Genomic DNA, 17,240 nt, shown 5'->3' on the forward strand with positions numbered 1-17,240 from the left:
GATATGCTAAACATTCGTATGCCACTTCATGCTTTTGCCACCATTCCAGAGGACACGCTTCCATGCTGATGACGCTCGTTAAAAAATAATGTGTTAATTAAATTTGTGACTGAACTCCTGGGGGGAGAACTGTATGTCTCCGGCTCTATTTTACCTGCACTCTGCCATATATTTCATGTTATAGTAGTCTCGGATGATGACTCAGCACACTGTTGTTCATTTTAAGAACACTTTCACTGCAGATTTGACAAAACGTAAAGAAGGTACCAATGTGAGATTTTTAAAGACAGCGACAGCACTTGACCCAAAGTTTAAGAATCTGAAGTGCCTTCCAAAATCTGAGAGGGATGAGGTGTGGCGCATTTTTTCAGAAGGCTTAAAAGAGCAACATGCCAATGAGGAAACTACAGAACCCGAACCACCATAAAGGAAAATCAACCATCTGCTGGTGGCATCTGACTCAGATGATGAAAATGAACATGCGTCGGTCCACTCTTCTTTGGACTGTTATCAAGGAGTTCCCATCATCAGCATGGATGCATGTCCTCTGGAATGGTGGTTGAAGCGTGAAGGGACATATGAATCTTTAGCGCATCTGTCATGTAAATATCTTGTGACGCCGGCTACAACAGTGCCATGAGACCGCCTGTTCTCACTTTCAGGAGACATTTTGAACAAGAAGCGGGCATAGCATTATCTCCTGCAAATGTAAATAAACTTGTTTGTCTGAATGATTGGCTGAACAAGAAATATGATTGAGTGGACTTGTAGGCTCTAAAGTTTTACATTGTTTTATTTTTGAATGCAGTTATTTTTTTGTACATACAGTAATTCTACATTTGTAAGTTCAATTTTCATGATAAAGAGATTGCATTTCAGTACTTGTATTATGTAAACTGAAAAAGACAATTTTTTTGTTTTTTTTACAGTGCAAATACTTGTAATCAAAAATAAATATAAAGTGAGCACTGTATACTTTGTATTCTGTTTTGTAATTTAAATCAATATATTTGAAAATGTAGAACACATCCAAAATATTTAAATAAATGGTATTCTATTATTGTTTAACAGTGCAATTAATCGCAATTAATTTTTTTAATTGCGCGATTAATCGTGATGTAGAGGGGTTTGGCTGGGGTTCGTTCCCCTCCGGTACAGCAGGGAACCACACCGCCACGCTACTTCCTTCCAGTTGCTGGTGGGGAATTAGCCAGGCAGCAGGAGTCTCTCGCAGTGGCAGCAATAGAGGCAAACACAAACAGTTATTCACGCCCGGCCCATGGTTTGGGGGCCATAGTGAGTCAATGGCTCAGGCCCTTAGGCTAAGGGGCTGAGCAAACAGTTATATAATTGGCAGGCCCAAGCCCTGGATCAGGGCGGGGCAGCAAAGAGTCAGTGGCTCAGGCCCTCAGGCAGGGGCTGAGCAAAGGCAGCTAACCATCACTGTATGTCTCCTGGGTGCTGGCAGACACGGTACTGCATTGCTACACAGCAGCAGCTTATTGCCTTTTGGCAGCAGACAGTGCAGTAAAACCGGTAGCCGTCGTCAATGTAGTCCGGGGTACTCTTTTAACCCACCTCGATGAGGTCAGGGGCGCCTGGGCAAACATGGGAGTGACTCAGCCAAGTCATTATCCTTTTAAGTTTCGTCTCATGGCGATTCAGTCCTGCCGGCAGTCCTACTGCACCGTCTTTTAATGAGCAGCCAGGAGACGATGATGGCCAGCAGTCATACTGCACTGCCTTCTGCCGAGCACCCAGGAAATGACGATGGCTAGCAGTCGAACTGCACAGTCTTCTGCCAGCAAGATGTATAAAGATAGATGAAGTGGATCAAAACAAGAAATAGACCAGATTTGTTTTGTATTCATTTTCTCCTCCCTTTCTCCCTCCCTCCATGAAATCAACGGCCTGCTAAACCCGGTTTTGAGTTCTATCCTTGAGGTTTTGAGTTCTATCCTTGAGGAGGCCATTCTGTTTCTCGCAAAGCCACCCCCTTTGTTGATTTTAATTCCCTGTCAGCCAACCCTGTAAGCCATGTTGTCGGTCGCCCCTCCCTCCATCAGAGCAACAGCAAACAATCATTTCGCGCCCTTTTCCCTGGATTGCCCGAGCAGGAGCAGACGCCATAGCACAGCAAGCATGGAGCCCGGTCAGCTCACCGCAGCCGTTATGACCATTGTAAACACCTCACACATTATCATGCAGTTTATGTAGAACCAGCACCTGAAAAACCAGACGAGGAGGCGAGGGAAGCAGGGTGATGAGGACATGAGCATACTTTTCTCTGAAACTGCAGTCCCCCGCAATTTGGAGATCATGGGGTTAATGGGGCAGGCTCATGCCGTGGAACACCGATTCTGGGCATGGGAAACAAGCACAGGGTGGTGGGACCGCATAGTGTTGTGGGTCTGGGATGATTCCCAGTGGCTCTGAAACTTTCGCATGCATAAGGGCACTTTCATGGAACTTTGTGACTTGCTTTCCCCTTCGCTGAAGCGCAAGAATACCAAGATGAGAGCAGCCCTCACAGTTCACAAGCGAGTGGCAATAGCCCTGTGGAAGCTTGCAACGTCAGACAGCTACCGGTCAGCCGGTAATCAATTTGGAGTGGGCAAATCTACTGTGGGGGTTGCTGTGATGCAAGTAGCCAACGCAATCATTGAGCTGCTGCTATCAAAGGTAGTGACTCTGGGAAATGTGCAGGTCATACTAGATGGCTTTGCTGCAATGGGATTCCCTAACTGTGGTGGGGCTATGGACAGAACGCATATCCCTATCTTGGGACCGGACCACCAGGGAAGCCAGTACATAAACCACAAGGGGTACTTTTCAATGGTGCTGCAAGCACTGGTGGATCACAAGGTACATTTCACCAACATCCACGTTGTATGGCCAGGAAAGGTTCATGACGCTTGTGTCTTCAGGAACTCTGGTCTGTTTAAATGGCTGCAGGAAGGGATTTATTTCCCAGACCAGAAAATAACTGTTGGGGATGTTGAAATGCCAATCGTTATCCTTGGGGACCCAGCATACCCCTTAATGCCCTGGTTCATGAAGCCGTACATAGGCACCCTGGACAGTAGTAAGGAGCTGTTCAACTATAGGCTGAGCAAGTGCAGAATCGTGGTAGAGTGTGCATTTGGATGTTTAAAGGGTCGCTGGCGCAGTTTACTGATTCGCTCAGACCTCAGCGAAACCAATATTCCCATTGTTATTGCTGCTTGCTGTGTGCTCCACAATCTCTATGAGAGTAATGGGGAGACGTTTATGGCGGGGTGGGAGGTTGATGCAAATCGCCTGGTCACTGAATATGCACAGTCAGACACCAGGGCGGTTAGAAGAGCACAGCAGGAAGCGCTGTGCATCAGAGAAGCTTTGAAAACCAGTTTCATGACTGGCCAGGGTACTGTGTGACACTTCTGTTTGTTTCTCCTTGATGAAAACCTGCCCCCTTGATTTGCCTCTAAATTCCCTGTAAGCCACCCGCCCTCCCCCCTTCGACCACAGCTTGCTTGCAAAGGAAATAAAGTCACTATCATCGAAAAAACATGTATTCTTTATTAACTGATTATAAAAATAGAGAGATAACTCACAAGGTAGTCCGGTGGGGTGTGGGAGGAGGGTATGAGGGAAGGAAAAGGCCACTTTAAAACTTGTTGAATGACAGCCTTCTGTTGCTTGGGCTGTCCACTGGGGTGGAGTGGTTGTGTGCCTGGAGCCTCCCTGTGTTCTTGGGTGTCTGGGTGAGGAGGCTACGGAACTTGGGGATGAGGGAGGGTGGTTAAGTAGGGGCTGCAGCAGCAGTCTGTGATCCTGCTGCTGTTCATGAACCGTTTGATCCCGCAGTAGCCCCAGCATTGCCTCATGCCTCCTCTGATCTTCCTGCCGCCACCTCTCCTAACGTTCATCAGCCACTGTCCTGTACTCTGCTATTGTGTCCCTCCACACAGCTCTGTCAGTGCCAAATGACTGCATGAGCTCAGAGAACATTTCATCGCGTGTGCGTTTTTTTCGCCGCCGTATCTGAGATAGCCTTTGGGATGGAGGAGGGAGGCTTGAAACATTTGCAGCTGCTGGAGGAAAAAAAAGGGAGTGAAGTATTTAAAAAGATACATTTTACAGAACAATGGCTATACTCTTTCACGGTGAACAACACTATTCACATTACATAGCACATGTGATTTTGGTACAAGGTCGCATTTTGCATCTTATATTGAGTGCCTGTGGCTTTGGTGTTAGAGATAACACACGCAGTGCCGGGCAACAGAATTCGGCTTGCAGACAGCTATGGTAAGTCATAGTCTTTCGGCTTCTGCAACCTTCATAACAGCAGCACCCTCCTTTCCCATACCAAGCAAAGCCCATTGAGTTGGCCATTTAGTGCTGCGGTTTTCCTGTTAACGTGCAGCAGCAGAAACCAAACTAACCCCCTCCCCTCATCCAATTCTCTGGGATGATCGCTTTACCCCTCCCCTCACTGTCTGGCCGGTATCAGGGAAGATCCCTGCTAGCCATACGTGAACAGCTCAGCGCCAATGCCCCCGCCCCCACCGTGTGACTAACTGTGGGGAGGATTTCTTTTCAGCCACAGGCAAACAACCCAGTAAGAATGGGCACCTCTTAATGTCCCCTTAATTAAATTCCCCTATTTCAACCAGGTTACCATGAACAATATCACTCTCCTGAGGATAACACAGAGAGATAAAGAACAGATGTTGCTTGAATGCCAGCAAACACTGGGACCATACACTGCCAGGCTTTGTCATGCAATGATACCAGATTACTTGTTACTAGCATGGCATGGTAAAGTGTCCTACCATGGAGGACGGAATAAGGCTGCTCTCCCCAGAAACCTTCTGCAAAGGCTTTTAGAGTACCTCCAGGAGAGCTTCATGGAGATGTCCCTAGAGGATTTCCGTCCATCCCCAGACATGTTAACAGACTTTTCCAGTAGCAGTACTGGCCACGAATGCATCCCAAGTCCTCAGGGCTACTTAATTATTAAAAAACGCTTGCTTTTATAACGTGTATTATATTTTAAAAGGTACTCTCACCAGAGGTCCCTTCTCCAGCTTCGTTGGGTTGGGAGGGTATTTCAGTCAGGGTGATAAAAAGACCCTGGCTGTCGGGGAGAACGGTTTACTGTGTGCTTTCCCCAAGCTCGTCCTCCTCCTCCTCATCTTCCCCATCTGCAAAATCCTCAGGCATGGCGGAGAGTACCCCATCATCGGAGTCCACGGACAGGGGTTGGGTAGTGGTGGCGGCCCCCCCTAGAATTGCATGCAGCTCAGTGTAGAAGCGGTATGTCTGGGGCTCTGTCCTGGAGCGTCCGTTTGATTCTTTGGTTTTCTGATTCGCTTGTGTGAGCTCCTTAAGTTTCACGCGGCACTGTGTTGCATCCCTGATGTAGCCTCTGTCCCTCATGGCCTCAGATTTTTTGAAATGTTTTGGCATTTTGTCTTTTGGAACGTAGTTCTGATAGCATGGATTCCTCTCCCCATACAGTGATCAGATCCAGTACCTCCCATTCGGTCCATGCTGTAGCTCTTTTTCGATTCTGGGACTGCATGTTTACCTGTGCTGATGAGCTCTGCATGGTCACCTGTGCTGATGACCTCGCCTGGCCAAACAGGAAATGAGATTCAAAAGTTCCCAGGGCTTTTCCTGTACACCTGGCCAGTGCATCCAGGTTCAGAGTGCTGTCCTGAGCGGTCACAATGGTACACTGTGGGATAGCTCCCAGAGGCCAATACCTTCGAATTGCGTCCACACTAACCCTAATTCGAAACAGCGATGTCAATTTCAGCTCTAATCTCCTCGTTGGGGAGGAATACAGAAATCAGTTTTAAGAGCCCTTTATGTCGAAAAAATGGCTTCGTTGTGTGGATGGGTGCAGGGTTAATTCGGATTTAACACTGCTAAATCCGACATAAACTCGTAGTGTAGACCAGGCCCAAGGGTCCCACACATGCCTAACACAACATGTGGTGTACCTCCTCCAGTGCACTAAATGTCCCAGTCACAATTATGTGAGTGAAACCAGACAATCATTACACTTGAATGAACTCACACAGAAAAATGATAAAAGACAAAAACACCATCTCACCCCTGGTCAAACACTTTTCACAAAGCAATCACTCCATATGTGACCTCTCTGTCCTCGTCCACAAAGGAAACCTCACAACAGCTTCAAAAGATGAGCATGGGAGTTTAAATTCATATTTTTACTAAAAATCATGGACATAATAAAGACACTGGGTTTATGGCATATTACAATAATCTGTATCTCACCGACCACCCTTTTTAGTCCTTTGACTGCCAGATGCTGAGACTGGATGACAGGAGAAGGATCACATGATAATTGCCCTGTTCTGTTCATTCCCTCTGAAGCATCTGATATTGGCCACTGTCAGAAGACAAGATACTGGGCTAGATGAACCACTCGTTTGACCCACTACGCCCATTCTTGTACTCTTAGCTGTTAACTGGCCACCTCATCTTGAATGGTTTCTTACAATATGTGTTAGCTACTTATTCTAAACAATTTGTTCCACCTTGTACTTAGCTCTGACACTCTGAGTACTTTTCCCAGACCTGAAGAAGTGCTCTGTGTAAGCTTGAAAGCTTGTCTCTTTCACTGACAGAAGTTCGTCCAGTAAAAGATATTACCTCACCCACCTCTAAGATGAGTCATGACCTAAAATGAAACAAAGAAGGCATTGAAAGGCAACACTGCAGAACTACAAAGTCTTGTTATTAATCATTAATAATTATTTCTTCAATGCCATGAGATAAAGAGAAAGGTTCCTGCCATCAAAAGCCTCCAAACTACAAGTAACTGAAATTTCAGCATGACTAAGAGTATGTCTATTCTGCAATTAAAAATCTGAAGCTAACTTGAGGTCACAGGCAGTGCTTAATTTGTAATGAAAGAGGTGCCAGGGCTCAGGCAATTTTTGTACATTTATAACTGATGTAGCAAGCCCAGAGATGCCAGGGCTATAAACTGCCAAGCCTCCAGGTGCCAGGGCTCACCCCGGCAAGTCCTGGCACAGATTAAGCATTGGTCATGGGGCTTGGGCTGAGGAACTGTTTAACTACAGTATAGACATTCAAGCTTGGGCTGCAGCCCAACCTTGGGGACTCTCCCACCTCACAGGGTCTTAGAGGCCGGGCTCAAGCCCAAGCCCAAACATCTACACCACAGCGAATGCACCACAGCCCCTTAGCCCAAGCCCCTTGGCTTGCATCAGCTGACATGGGTCAACCACAGGTTTTTAATTGCAGTGTAGACATACCCTAATGGTGGCAGAATCAGACCCTAGGTTAAGAAGGCATTACTGTGTCCAGTGAATTACTTAGGTCAATAGGGAAGGAACAACAGGAAAGATACTGAAATAGTGACAATGGTCATGAACGTCATAAATACACAGAAGACTTTTTGAGCGTTAGGGAGGTCAAGGGTGGCTGAAGGGAATAAAGAAATTGAGCAGGCAAGGGCAAAGCAGATGGAGGAAGAGATGGGAGTAGCTGAGCAGACGGATGTGGGAAAGACGTAAAAAGAAGAGAGATTAGTGGTGGGGGTGTGCGGGTGAGTATCCAAAAACAGAAGAGAAAAAAAAAGAAAAGAATTAGGTATCATTTTGGAAGAACATGATGATGTTGAAATTGTACCTTTGCAAATATATATATGGCAGATTTTTTTTTCTTGAAATGATTAAAGAACAAAGTATGCCATCCCTGTCTCCCAGACACTCAAACGCTTCCCCCCGAAGGTCTAGGAAAGGATTAAGAAAACAGCATGTATTTCTGCTGTGTGATTCAAGTTTGTTTTCCTTCACTTGGCTGACGGATATTTTTCCACTAGACTTTGCAAAGACCTGAGTTGGGTGTTCAACTGTTTGTTTACAAATACAAAAATATCTCTGACATCTGTCTGCATTCTCTCAGTAACTACATCACATTTCCTGCAATTTCCCACAATCACATGCTGACCCTTGCCATAAACTTAGCATAGTTACATTTGCTGAAACACCCTTAGCTTTACTTTTCTTTTTAAATATCACAGCTAATGTAAATTGTTGTTTGGGAGTTGCAAATTTTAAGGGACAAAGTTAAGATGGATGGGTGGTGTAAGTCATCTGGGCTTATAGTTAGTGATGAAAGATGCATCCATTTCCAAAAATTATGGACAAATCATCAGCTGATCAGGATGCAGTGGTGGAGAGATAAGGAAACCACCTTTGTATCTCTCCCAGTCACAGGCTACCAGGGCAAAACTGGTGGCTTAACTAACTCAGAGCAGCTAGAATAGATCCCCTAGGAGCTGGTCCACTATCTGGGAATTGGTGGCTCCACTCTATCTGTCTCCTAACAACTCCCCAGGCCTGTCTCCTGCAACATGGGGTGGGCTGAATCCTTGGTGACCTAATAGTTAATTAGTTAATTTTTGCTACTTCAGTAGCACAAAGTGAATTTGGAGGGCAGAGGCTCTGGCCTTGTAATTTTTTTTTAAAATTAAGTGTGGATTTTTTGTAAAGAAATTACAATATTGTCAAGGGTGTTGGCTGGACTCCACTGATGTGCACATTCAACCTTAACTCTCTTTTAATGAAGATTTTTGTTTACGAGTATGTGGAAAAAGATCAGCGTGTGTGCCCAATTGTCTCCCTGCTCTCTGCATCCCTGCTGCAGACCCTATTTTCCAAATACAAATGCTTCTTGATTTTTATTTTAGCTCATTAGGCAATTCTTTAGGATAAAGGGGAACATAAAGAAACTATAATGGATAAAATATTGGATCACAATGGAAGAAACCACTTCAGTAACAAGATGATTCATTAAAATGAGCCAATGTTTATATTTCACTATTTGATAACTAAACAAGGATTTATTGTAGAATTCTTGGAAAAAGTTTAGAGTGAAAGACTTAGCCATCTGGTAACTGGGTATACTTTTACAGAAGGGACTGCAAAAATATAAGATAGCTGAAATATATATATATATATATATATATATATTAATTTTGTGTAGGGACAAAATACACATGGAACTTCCTGTTTTTTGTATTAGCCAACATAAAATAAACCTCATGCTGTAGAATTGTGCAGACAGTCTTAAAAAGAATGTTTTCCTGCCCCCATAACTGCAAGAAAATTGCATTTTATGTAGTAAAAATCATGAGAGTAAATGTATTTACAGGATTGCAAGTCTGACTGGAATTACAAATGAAGTGGCTTAATCAGAAATATATAGTGATCTATTCATAGCTGTTTCGAGATGCCAAGAACTTTGCAGATGCCATTGGGTCACATTTTATAAAGCGACGGATTATAATGGGGACAGTGTGTGTGAGAATCAAACAAAACTCCTCAGAGATGTATTTTCTGACAAATAAGCAACATTATTCTCCCATGGCATGATTTCATAATTGTTAGCATTCTCTTATTTTTCATACAGATATGGGGTAGTTGTCTGATCACAGGATGGGGCACAAGGAACTCTTGGGGTGAAGTTCTGTGCTGCCCCTCTGAGATGCACAATACAGATCTCACATTTAATGGGGAGAAGGATAAGGTGGCTTTAAGCCACCCTTACCACCTTCCTGATCTTGGGCTTCTGAAAGGGCTGTAGAAGCCCACAGTGTAATTTAGCTCTGGTGCCCTATATAAATGAAGGGAGCCCTAGGGGTAGCAATGCTGTCTGGATTTTCCACAGCCTTACAACTGTCATAGCTTCTGTTCCAGGGGAATCACCTCCCAGCTGGAAGTGAGGCTTTTAGAGCCCTTTCCATGCTCTGAGCCTTTTAGCTAGAGTAAAGAGGCTGAAGCAGGAATGAGGATCTCATCCATAGTTTGGAATCCCAGTTCTGACACTGACACTACTTCTGTGGGTTAGGTATGTTACATTTTTTGCCTGTATTTTGTCTATGAATGTGTACAATACTGTAACCTGTTTCTGCTAGTGGTTCTGTTCCACCGGTGGGGTTCAGAGATGGGAGTGCTAGTGTAGAATAGCCATCCGTGTTTTAAGTGCCTTGTCACCTTACCTTTCTCAGTTCTACGTGGCACAGTGCTTAAAACACCAGCAGATCTTAGTACCTTGTCTACAGTAATGCTCCCATTGCTTTTACCATTGGTGGAGCTGAACCACTGGTTACCACAGTAGGAAAGGTCAGGAAAAAGTTTGTGGTGTAAACAATGGTTGAGTGAGTCAGTGACACAGCCAGGACTAATACCTGAGAGTGAGTAGGTTGAACATGGAGTGACTACACTGATGTTCATGAGAGCAGAATTGGCCTACTGTCTTCAAGTCACATGCCTTGTCCTAGAGACCACAGCATCTGTTGTTTTACTGTACGTAAATAACCTGAAAACCAAGTCACTACTGCTACATAAAGTATCTTGAATATATATTCTCATCAAGAGGTATGTTAAAGCAGACTGTTGTGGGAGAGAAGCAAAACTCTCATTGTAGCGCATAATGCTGGAAACATCCTAGTTTCCTAAACATCCTAAACATGTAGTTTAGACTCAGTTTGTGGATTTAATAAGATTAGATGAGATCCATTACATTTGATTTTAGCTGACTAAATACCAAGGTTCAGATTCTGGGCTGCACCTCTAAGAGGTGCAGCACAGGACGCACTGCCCAGAGGAAGGGGTGGGGTAAGCTTTAAGCCATCTTTGTGGACTCCTGCTCCCGGGCTGTTCTGGGGGCTGGAAAGGCTCAGGACATATCTTAGATTGCTCTGAGGGCCTTTCTGAATTCTGGCAGCTGCTCTAGGCTGCTCTGCTGCCCACAGTGCTGGGTGCTGCCGCACCCCAGCTCCAACCCAGTCCTGTACAGAGGCTTACAATGAAATTCTTGGAATGCAGCCTTCCAGCTGTCTTCCACAATACCTGTGGTGGTGGAATCCTGTCTTATCTGGATACAGGGCTTTCCACTGCTCCAGCCAGCCCTTTTACATGGCATAAGAGTGCCAGAGTGTGTGTGGGTGGGTGGGTGAAATCCTGGTGCTATTGAAGTCAGTGACAAAATTCCCATTGACTTCAACAAAGCCAGGTTTTCAGCCAGTATATTGTATTTTGTCCATTATGAATGGAGTTGGTAAAATGATTGGATGGCACTGAAGAGCTATTTCCAGCTCACAAAAGCTAATGAAAACTCTGCACTAGAATGCAAGCACCAACACTGTTGCACCCAGGGATCTGACTAAGGATTAGGGGTGATGTAGAGCACAGAAGTGGTATGTGGAAATTGTAGAGATTAATTGGTACTAGTGACCTACGTTAGTCTCATTCATGGTTTGCAGAAGCAACAGCTTTTTCATATAGTTGCAGCCAACTTGGAAAGTATTATTCAGTAATGGGAAGCTCAAAATACACCATGGGAAACCCAGGTCTGAACACCCCCAAACTTTCAGTTTGAAATCTAGAGCCAGATTTTGTAATTTGAGTCCATGTCGAATCAAATAGAAATTGCCAATTTGCAGTTATAATTTATGGGTAACAGAAACAGGCAGTTGATTGAATTTAATCCTGAAATGAGCATGACACAAGGAAAGGTTGCAGTTTATTTTCATACTATGACAAATGTGGTTAGTTGGCTAAGCACACTGTACCCTTAAAATACACGATTCGCCTCTGCTGATAATATCAAGTGATGAAATCAGTTTTCAGCCGAGAGAAAACTCTAGTGCTTATTTCTTTTCGCAAGTCAAGATGATGGAAAAAGAAGAGCATATGTCACATAAATTGGAATTGATGGTATCCGTGCTTTCAAGACCTACACCCAAAACCAAACCAAAATTAACATTGGAGTATTTATCTAACACCATAATTAGTTAACTACAAATGACTCATGTTTAGTGCTTGGTTCAGCAGAAAAATTGCAAAACTGTTTTTTTGAATTTTTACTGAAGAGGCAGTTTCCCTTTAAAAGAGTAAGGGGTAAATCTGGTCACTGTACTTGCCTGGGAGGGGGCAAAGGATATATTATCTGTACCTGGAATCTGGGTTTTGAAGGAAGAGTGAACAGGCACTTTTGTTTTCTGAATAAGACGCGAAAAGTCATGACATAGAAGCCTGATGATGAACCTTAAATGTTTTTTTAAATGACTTTTTGCTAAAGGGAGCTCTAGAATCTAACCATGGAACAACCTATTCCCATGTTTTCACAGGAACATGGTATTTTGTTAGTGGAGTATAATCTGTACTAATATCACTATACATGTATTTGTCCACTTTGTCTAGTGGTTAGTTCACAGGACTAGGAGTCTGAACATGAGGGTTTCATTCGCCTCTGTCGCTAACCCCATCTGTGACCTCAAGCAAATCACTTAAACTGGCCATGCCTCAATCTGTAAAATGAGGTAGTAACCTACTTCACAAGGGGGCTGTGGATTAATTAATGTTTATAAGGCATGGTGAGATCCTCAGATCAGAGGCATTATATAAACACAAAGAATTAGCATAAATTCTGATTTCAGTTACATCCACAACCTGGTTGCTCATGTGTAACACAACATCATTTGGCCAATTTCCTTTTCTGAATGGCTTTGGTTTAACCTGCATTTGAAGTAAGATTAAGGAAAGAAATACACTCACCATTTTAAACATTTGATTTGCATAGACTGTTACTACTACCTGAGTGATTTACTTTGCTGGGTTAACCAGTTAAGAATTTCCATTAGGCCTTATCTCTGCCTGATGCTTTTCACTTCTGAGAGGGGCTGAGCTCCCTCCATTTCCACTAATTTCAGAGGGAGTTGAGGGCAGTCAACACTTCCCAGAATCAAACCCTAGATAAAACCATTTTTTATGGAGATGATTCGAGTTAATGACTGGATTGCTAGAAATATTGGCATTGACGACCAAAACATTTAAACTTTAAGAAGATTAAGCTGATACCATATAAACCAACTGTAGTTTTGCAAATACTATGCAACCATTAGGAAGCCCCAAATTAGTTAACTGTGATACCTAGATTGCCAAGGATAAATGGAAAAGGATGAAGAAATAAATATGCCAAAAGGGAACGCAAGTCAGCAGTCTATATGAGGCAGCTGTTTAAACAAACTGCTAGACACTGGTGGTGATGTCTAAGAGGTACTTGCAGACAGAACCTTGCGTGTTCCTATCAATGGCAAAGTGTTTCACTTTGGGCACAAATGCCATTATGTTTGTCATCGGTATTTAATAATGTAAAATCAGAATGGGAAGTTTTCCATTGACTGCAATGGACTTTGGATCAGGTCCAGTGTTTCTAAAGCATTTGTCAGCATTTCATAGGTTGAAATTCACACACATTTCTACTGGATTTTTCAGTCTTGTGTATCATTCTGAAAGAGTATCCTGTCAGTGTCTGAGCTTTTTGATTGTGAGGAATGCTTGTTTTACATGGATGCTATATCAACTTTTGGACATAGCAAGGCTACGCATGGCAGAGTTTATATTTTTTACAAATACTTACTTGGCTTTTGCAGGATGGTTTGGTAATGCCAAACTTTTGGGTAAGTTGATCAGTACTGAATTCCCTCCATTTCCCCTCCATCAGGCACTGTGCTTTTATTTCATATTTAACTTCTCGCTCCTGTCTAAGGCTGACAGGGCTACGTTCAGCAGTAAAAAAAGATAAAGCTTGGTCTGTGTGTTTGACTCTCTGAAAAGACATTGCATCCAAATCAGTTACAAATCTGTAATATGCAATATCGTAGTAATGACATTTCTTTATTAGAGAACCAACTCAAATATTCATCCATTTCACTTGGTATTTGAGATTTAAATCTTCAGGATCACAGCAAGTACCCATCTAAGCAGGAACTGACCAGGCCATTCCTTGGATGGGAGACCTCCAAGAAAATCTGTTTCTGGAGGCTGAATGGAATTATATTGGTGAGTCAATTGATGACATTCTTATTCCTGATTCTGTATTGAACAAATGGCCCTCAAGAGATGCTACTTTCTTGATGAGATGTAAAACTAAGCTCTGATTATTAATGTTTCTATGGCACTTTCAGTAGGAGTGGAGAATATCTCATGAGCCAAAGTTTTGGTAATTACCCTTGCCTGCCTAAAACTGCTTTAGTAATTTCAAATGGACAAGGCATTCTTCAGTTCTTGATCTGAGGGGCTGTACTCTGTCAGATTCTTATGCACTATTAAACAACTGACATGTTACAGTGATGAGTGAAATGATTTCTCTGTATAGAGGACCTGGTACTGCAGTCTTTCCTGTCTAAACTTCTTTTGAAATCACTAGGAATTTGTCTTGAGTAAGGACTGCTGATTTGGACCTATACTTTCTAAAGCACTTTGTAACCATTCTGGATGAAAGGCACTATGGTCCAAACTAAAAGCTGTGTAAATAAATGAGACTTCACTGATGTCAGTGGTGTTTTATTCCAGCTCTGAGTTTGGTCCTATGAAAAGTCATTACATTTCCATGAAAAAAAAGAAAATAAATGATAGACTCAATTCTGTACTATAATTTGGCCCCCTTTGTGTTGGTTTAGTGGCAAAAAGGGATTGGAAAATTGCTGGATCTCCCCAGCTCAAGGAAGTCCCCACCTAGTATAGCGCAAGTGTAGCTGTTTCCTATGTCACCTGTTCTGTCAGCTCCCAGTGTCTGGCTAGGTCAGGAATGGGAGGGGGCATGACCAGAGTGTTACTACATTCACTTCTCAGTGTACCTTTTTCATTTCTAATCATGGGCCTGACCCTGCAAGCATAGAACTCCTGTTTACTTTGGTGGGAATTTTGTAGGATCATGCCCTGTATCACCTGGAAGCAATGGGAGTTCCTCATGCAGAAGACTTGCAGGATTAAGTCCTCTGTACTGCACCCACAGTATTTATAAACATCAAACTTAGCAATATGTTCTAGGACTTATTTGAACAGGAAATTGTTACTGACCACGTTAATTTTGCTAAACAAATGAAACCACCACATTGCTGATTCAAGTCTATAATAAGCCACCAAACACAAAGGGAACCAAGCACTTTAAAACGGTTAGGAGAGAAGTTCTCACTTTGGCATTTAACTGACATCTAATTAAAACCAGACTCTTACAGGAGGAAGGAAGAATTAAAATGGTAACACGTACACTATGAAACACTTTTCAGTCAGCATCTCATTATGCAATTTACTATCAGTATTAGCGTTTTCCAAAAGACTATGCTGAGCATTACCTGCCCTTTAGGAGAAAAAGGCTTAGAATCTATACCAAGTACCAGATTATGTCCATTCTACTATGCCCCGTTGAAGATACCACTCAAAGAACATGTGAGATGACATGTTTTATTAGGCAGGAGACACAGCTGATATTTCATGCAGATTGTCAGCTACTTATGTTCTCAAAACTGGGCTAGGAAAATCACGTGAGAATAAGCTGTTTATGGATTTCCCAGTATTTCCTGATTATTGACTGACACCTTAAAATACAGAGTGAATACAGAGTGGTATTTTAGTATTCCCACTTCTGATTCTAGTTAAAATCATCATGTGCAGAGACACGTGAATAATCATTTTGGAGTCAGAAGAAAGAAAACGCATAATGATGCTTGTATTATCCCACACTCTACATTTGTTTGCCTTTATTCTCAACCTCAAATTTTTACCTTATAGCAAGGTCAGAATTTACATAATGCAACAGAATAAACAGATAATAAACAAACATAATAATCAGATAAATAATAAACAGAATTCACATAAGGCAAGTGGTGCTTTTATCTTACTTGAATGTAAAAGCTGTATGCTGAAACTTCATGTCTGATTGCTTTTATCTCAAAGAAGAATCCATACATGGAAATTATTTCTTCATGATATCGTGGCTCCTAAAGGACAATTAATTAAGAAAAACTCTCTCCAAAGTAAACTCAAAAATATGTGGGCAAAAATCACAGATAATTATTATTAGGAAAAATATGTCTCATTTTGCTTGTCATGTAAAAGAAAAAATGCAGTCGCTGTGAAATTATATTTAAACTAGTGGAAAGCTATAAGCGGAGTGCAATGAAAATCAAATACAGACATTAAAAATTATAATGCTCTAGATCCACAAGAGTTGTAAGGGGGCGTTTAAGGCGGGGGGACTTTTAGGTTCAGGGGGATGTCTCTTGGAAGCCTGGGGTCTGTGTCTTATTATTCTTTGCCTCTATGTGCTCATCAAAACCAAAGTGTCTCCAATATGTATGGCAACTGGGATGGAGGAGCATTAGGAGCTTAGCCTGGAAGGGTAGAGCAGGAAGGAAGGCCTTCTGTTGTGTCTGATTACAACATATAATGAATTTTCTATTCATCCAGGGTGGAATTCATCACAGTGCAGAAGGCCAACACAAGGCCAATGCCTTACTTAAGCCTTACCTAGGCCCTCAGAATTGTAAGGGAGACATTTAACCGCACAAAACACATGCCACACTGGCAGCGCCTGTGCAAGCTTCTTCCCGCATGTGTCTCAGTCTGAGAGTGGTGTTCAGGTCCATTCAGTCACTGACTACTTCAGAGACAATTATGACAGTGAATTCTGTCTTGTAGACACTAGCCTATTTGGAATTGGACTGCAACTGCTATACATTAAATAGATAACTGTCAATTTACATAGGGTTTGATACAATGCCTATTGAAGTCAGCTCATCCCCAGCTTACCCTCTGCCCTTTTCAGGGTCCACGAATACAATGAAAAATAGGATTTTGAATTAATACACATCATCTAGCATTTCTACTGTGACAAAGTTCCTTCTCTGCCTTGGTGGGTCTTGAGCTTATTGGCAGATTTGCTTGCCTCAGAGATTCCCGGCAGCCCTCAGTTTGGCCACTTTTGCTAGTGGCTCAAACCTGCCATCCACTCAGCTAACCTCATCGCTGGCCAGCATGGGGGAAACAGAGAACAATCCCCGCAGTCTCTGTGTCCCACCTAGTGGGTCGGGAACAGGCCATATCCCTTTCCAATTTAGGCCTTCCCTTCTGGTGTTTCTCACAGACCAGGTCAACTCCTCCTGTGTCAGATCAGGAGTTGGGGAGATAGGGGGAACCCAGGCCCACCCTCTACACCGGATCTTCCTCCTGAAGCCTGACCACACTTGAACTCTTCAGTCCTTCCGCAGCACGCCTTCTCACTCCCTGATCCTTGTGTGCCTCCCTACTAACTGATGGGAGGTCCTTTTTAAACCAGGTGTCCTGATTTACTTGCCTGCCTGGTGCTATCAGTATGGGGTTACTGCAGAGGGCAGTCCATAG

The 17,240-nt window shown here is 43.0% G+C and overlaps 1 protein-coding gene across 1 annotated transcript in view; it reads right to left on the bottom strand.

Annotated features, from left to right (window-relative positions):
- Positions 1 to 11,721: 11,721 nt before the first annotated feature.
- BTBD16 (BTB domain containing 16) overlaps positions 11,722 to 17,240 on the bottom strand; it is a 47,011-nt gene continuing 41,492 nt past the window's right edge. Inside the window, exons 15-17 of the mRNA XM_078853932.1 lie at positions 15,740 to 15,838; positions 13,477 to 13,665; positions 11,722 to 11,790 (exon numbers count right to left, since the gene is read on the bottom strand). Of these exons, the coding sequence (XP_078710058.1) occupies positions 11,722 to 11,790; positions 13,477 to 13,665; positions 15,740 to 15,838 (357 nt within the window). The remainder of the gene's footprint in view (positions 11,791 to 13,476; positions 13,666 to 15,739; positions 15,839 to 17,240) is intronic.

The sequence above is a fragment of the Lepidochelys kempii genome, chromosome 7 (genome assembly GCF_965140285.1).
Source record: "Lepidochelys kempii isolate rLepKem1 chromosome 7, rLepKem1.hap1, whole genome shotgun sequence".
NCBI lineage: Eukaryota > Metazoa > Chordata > Testudines > Cheloniidae > Lepidochelys > Lepidochelys kempii.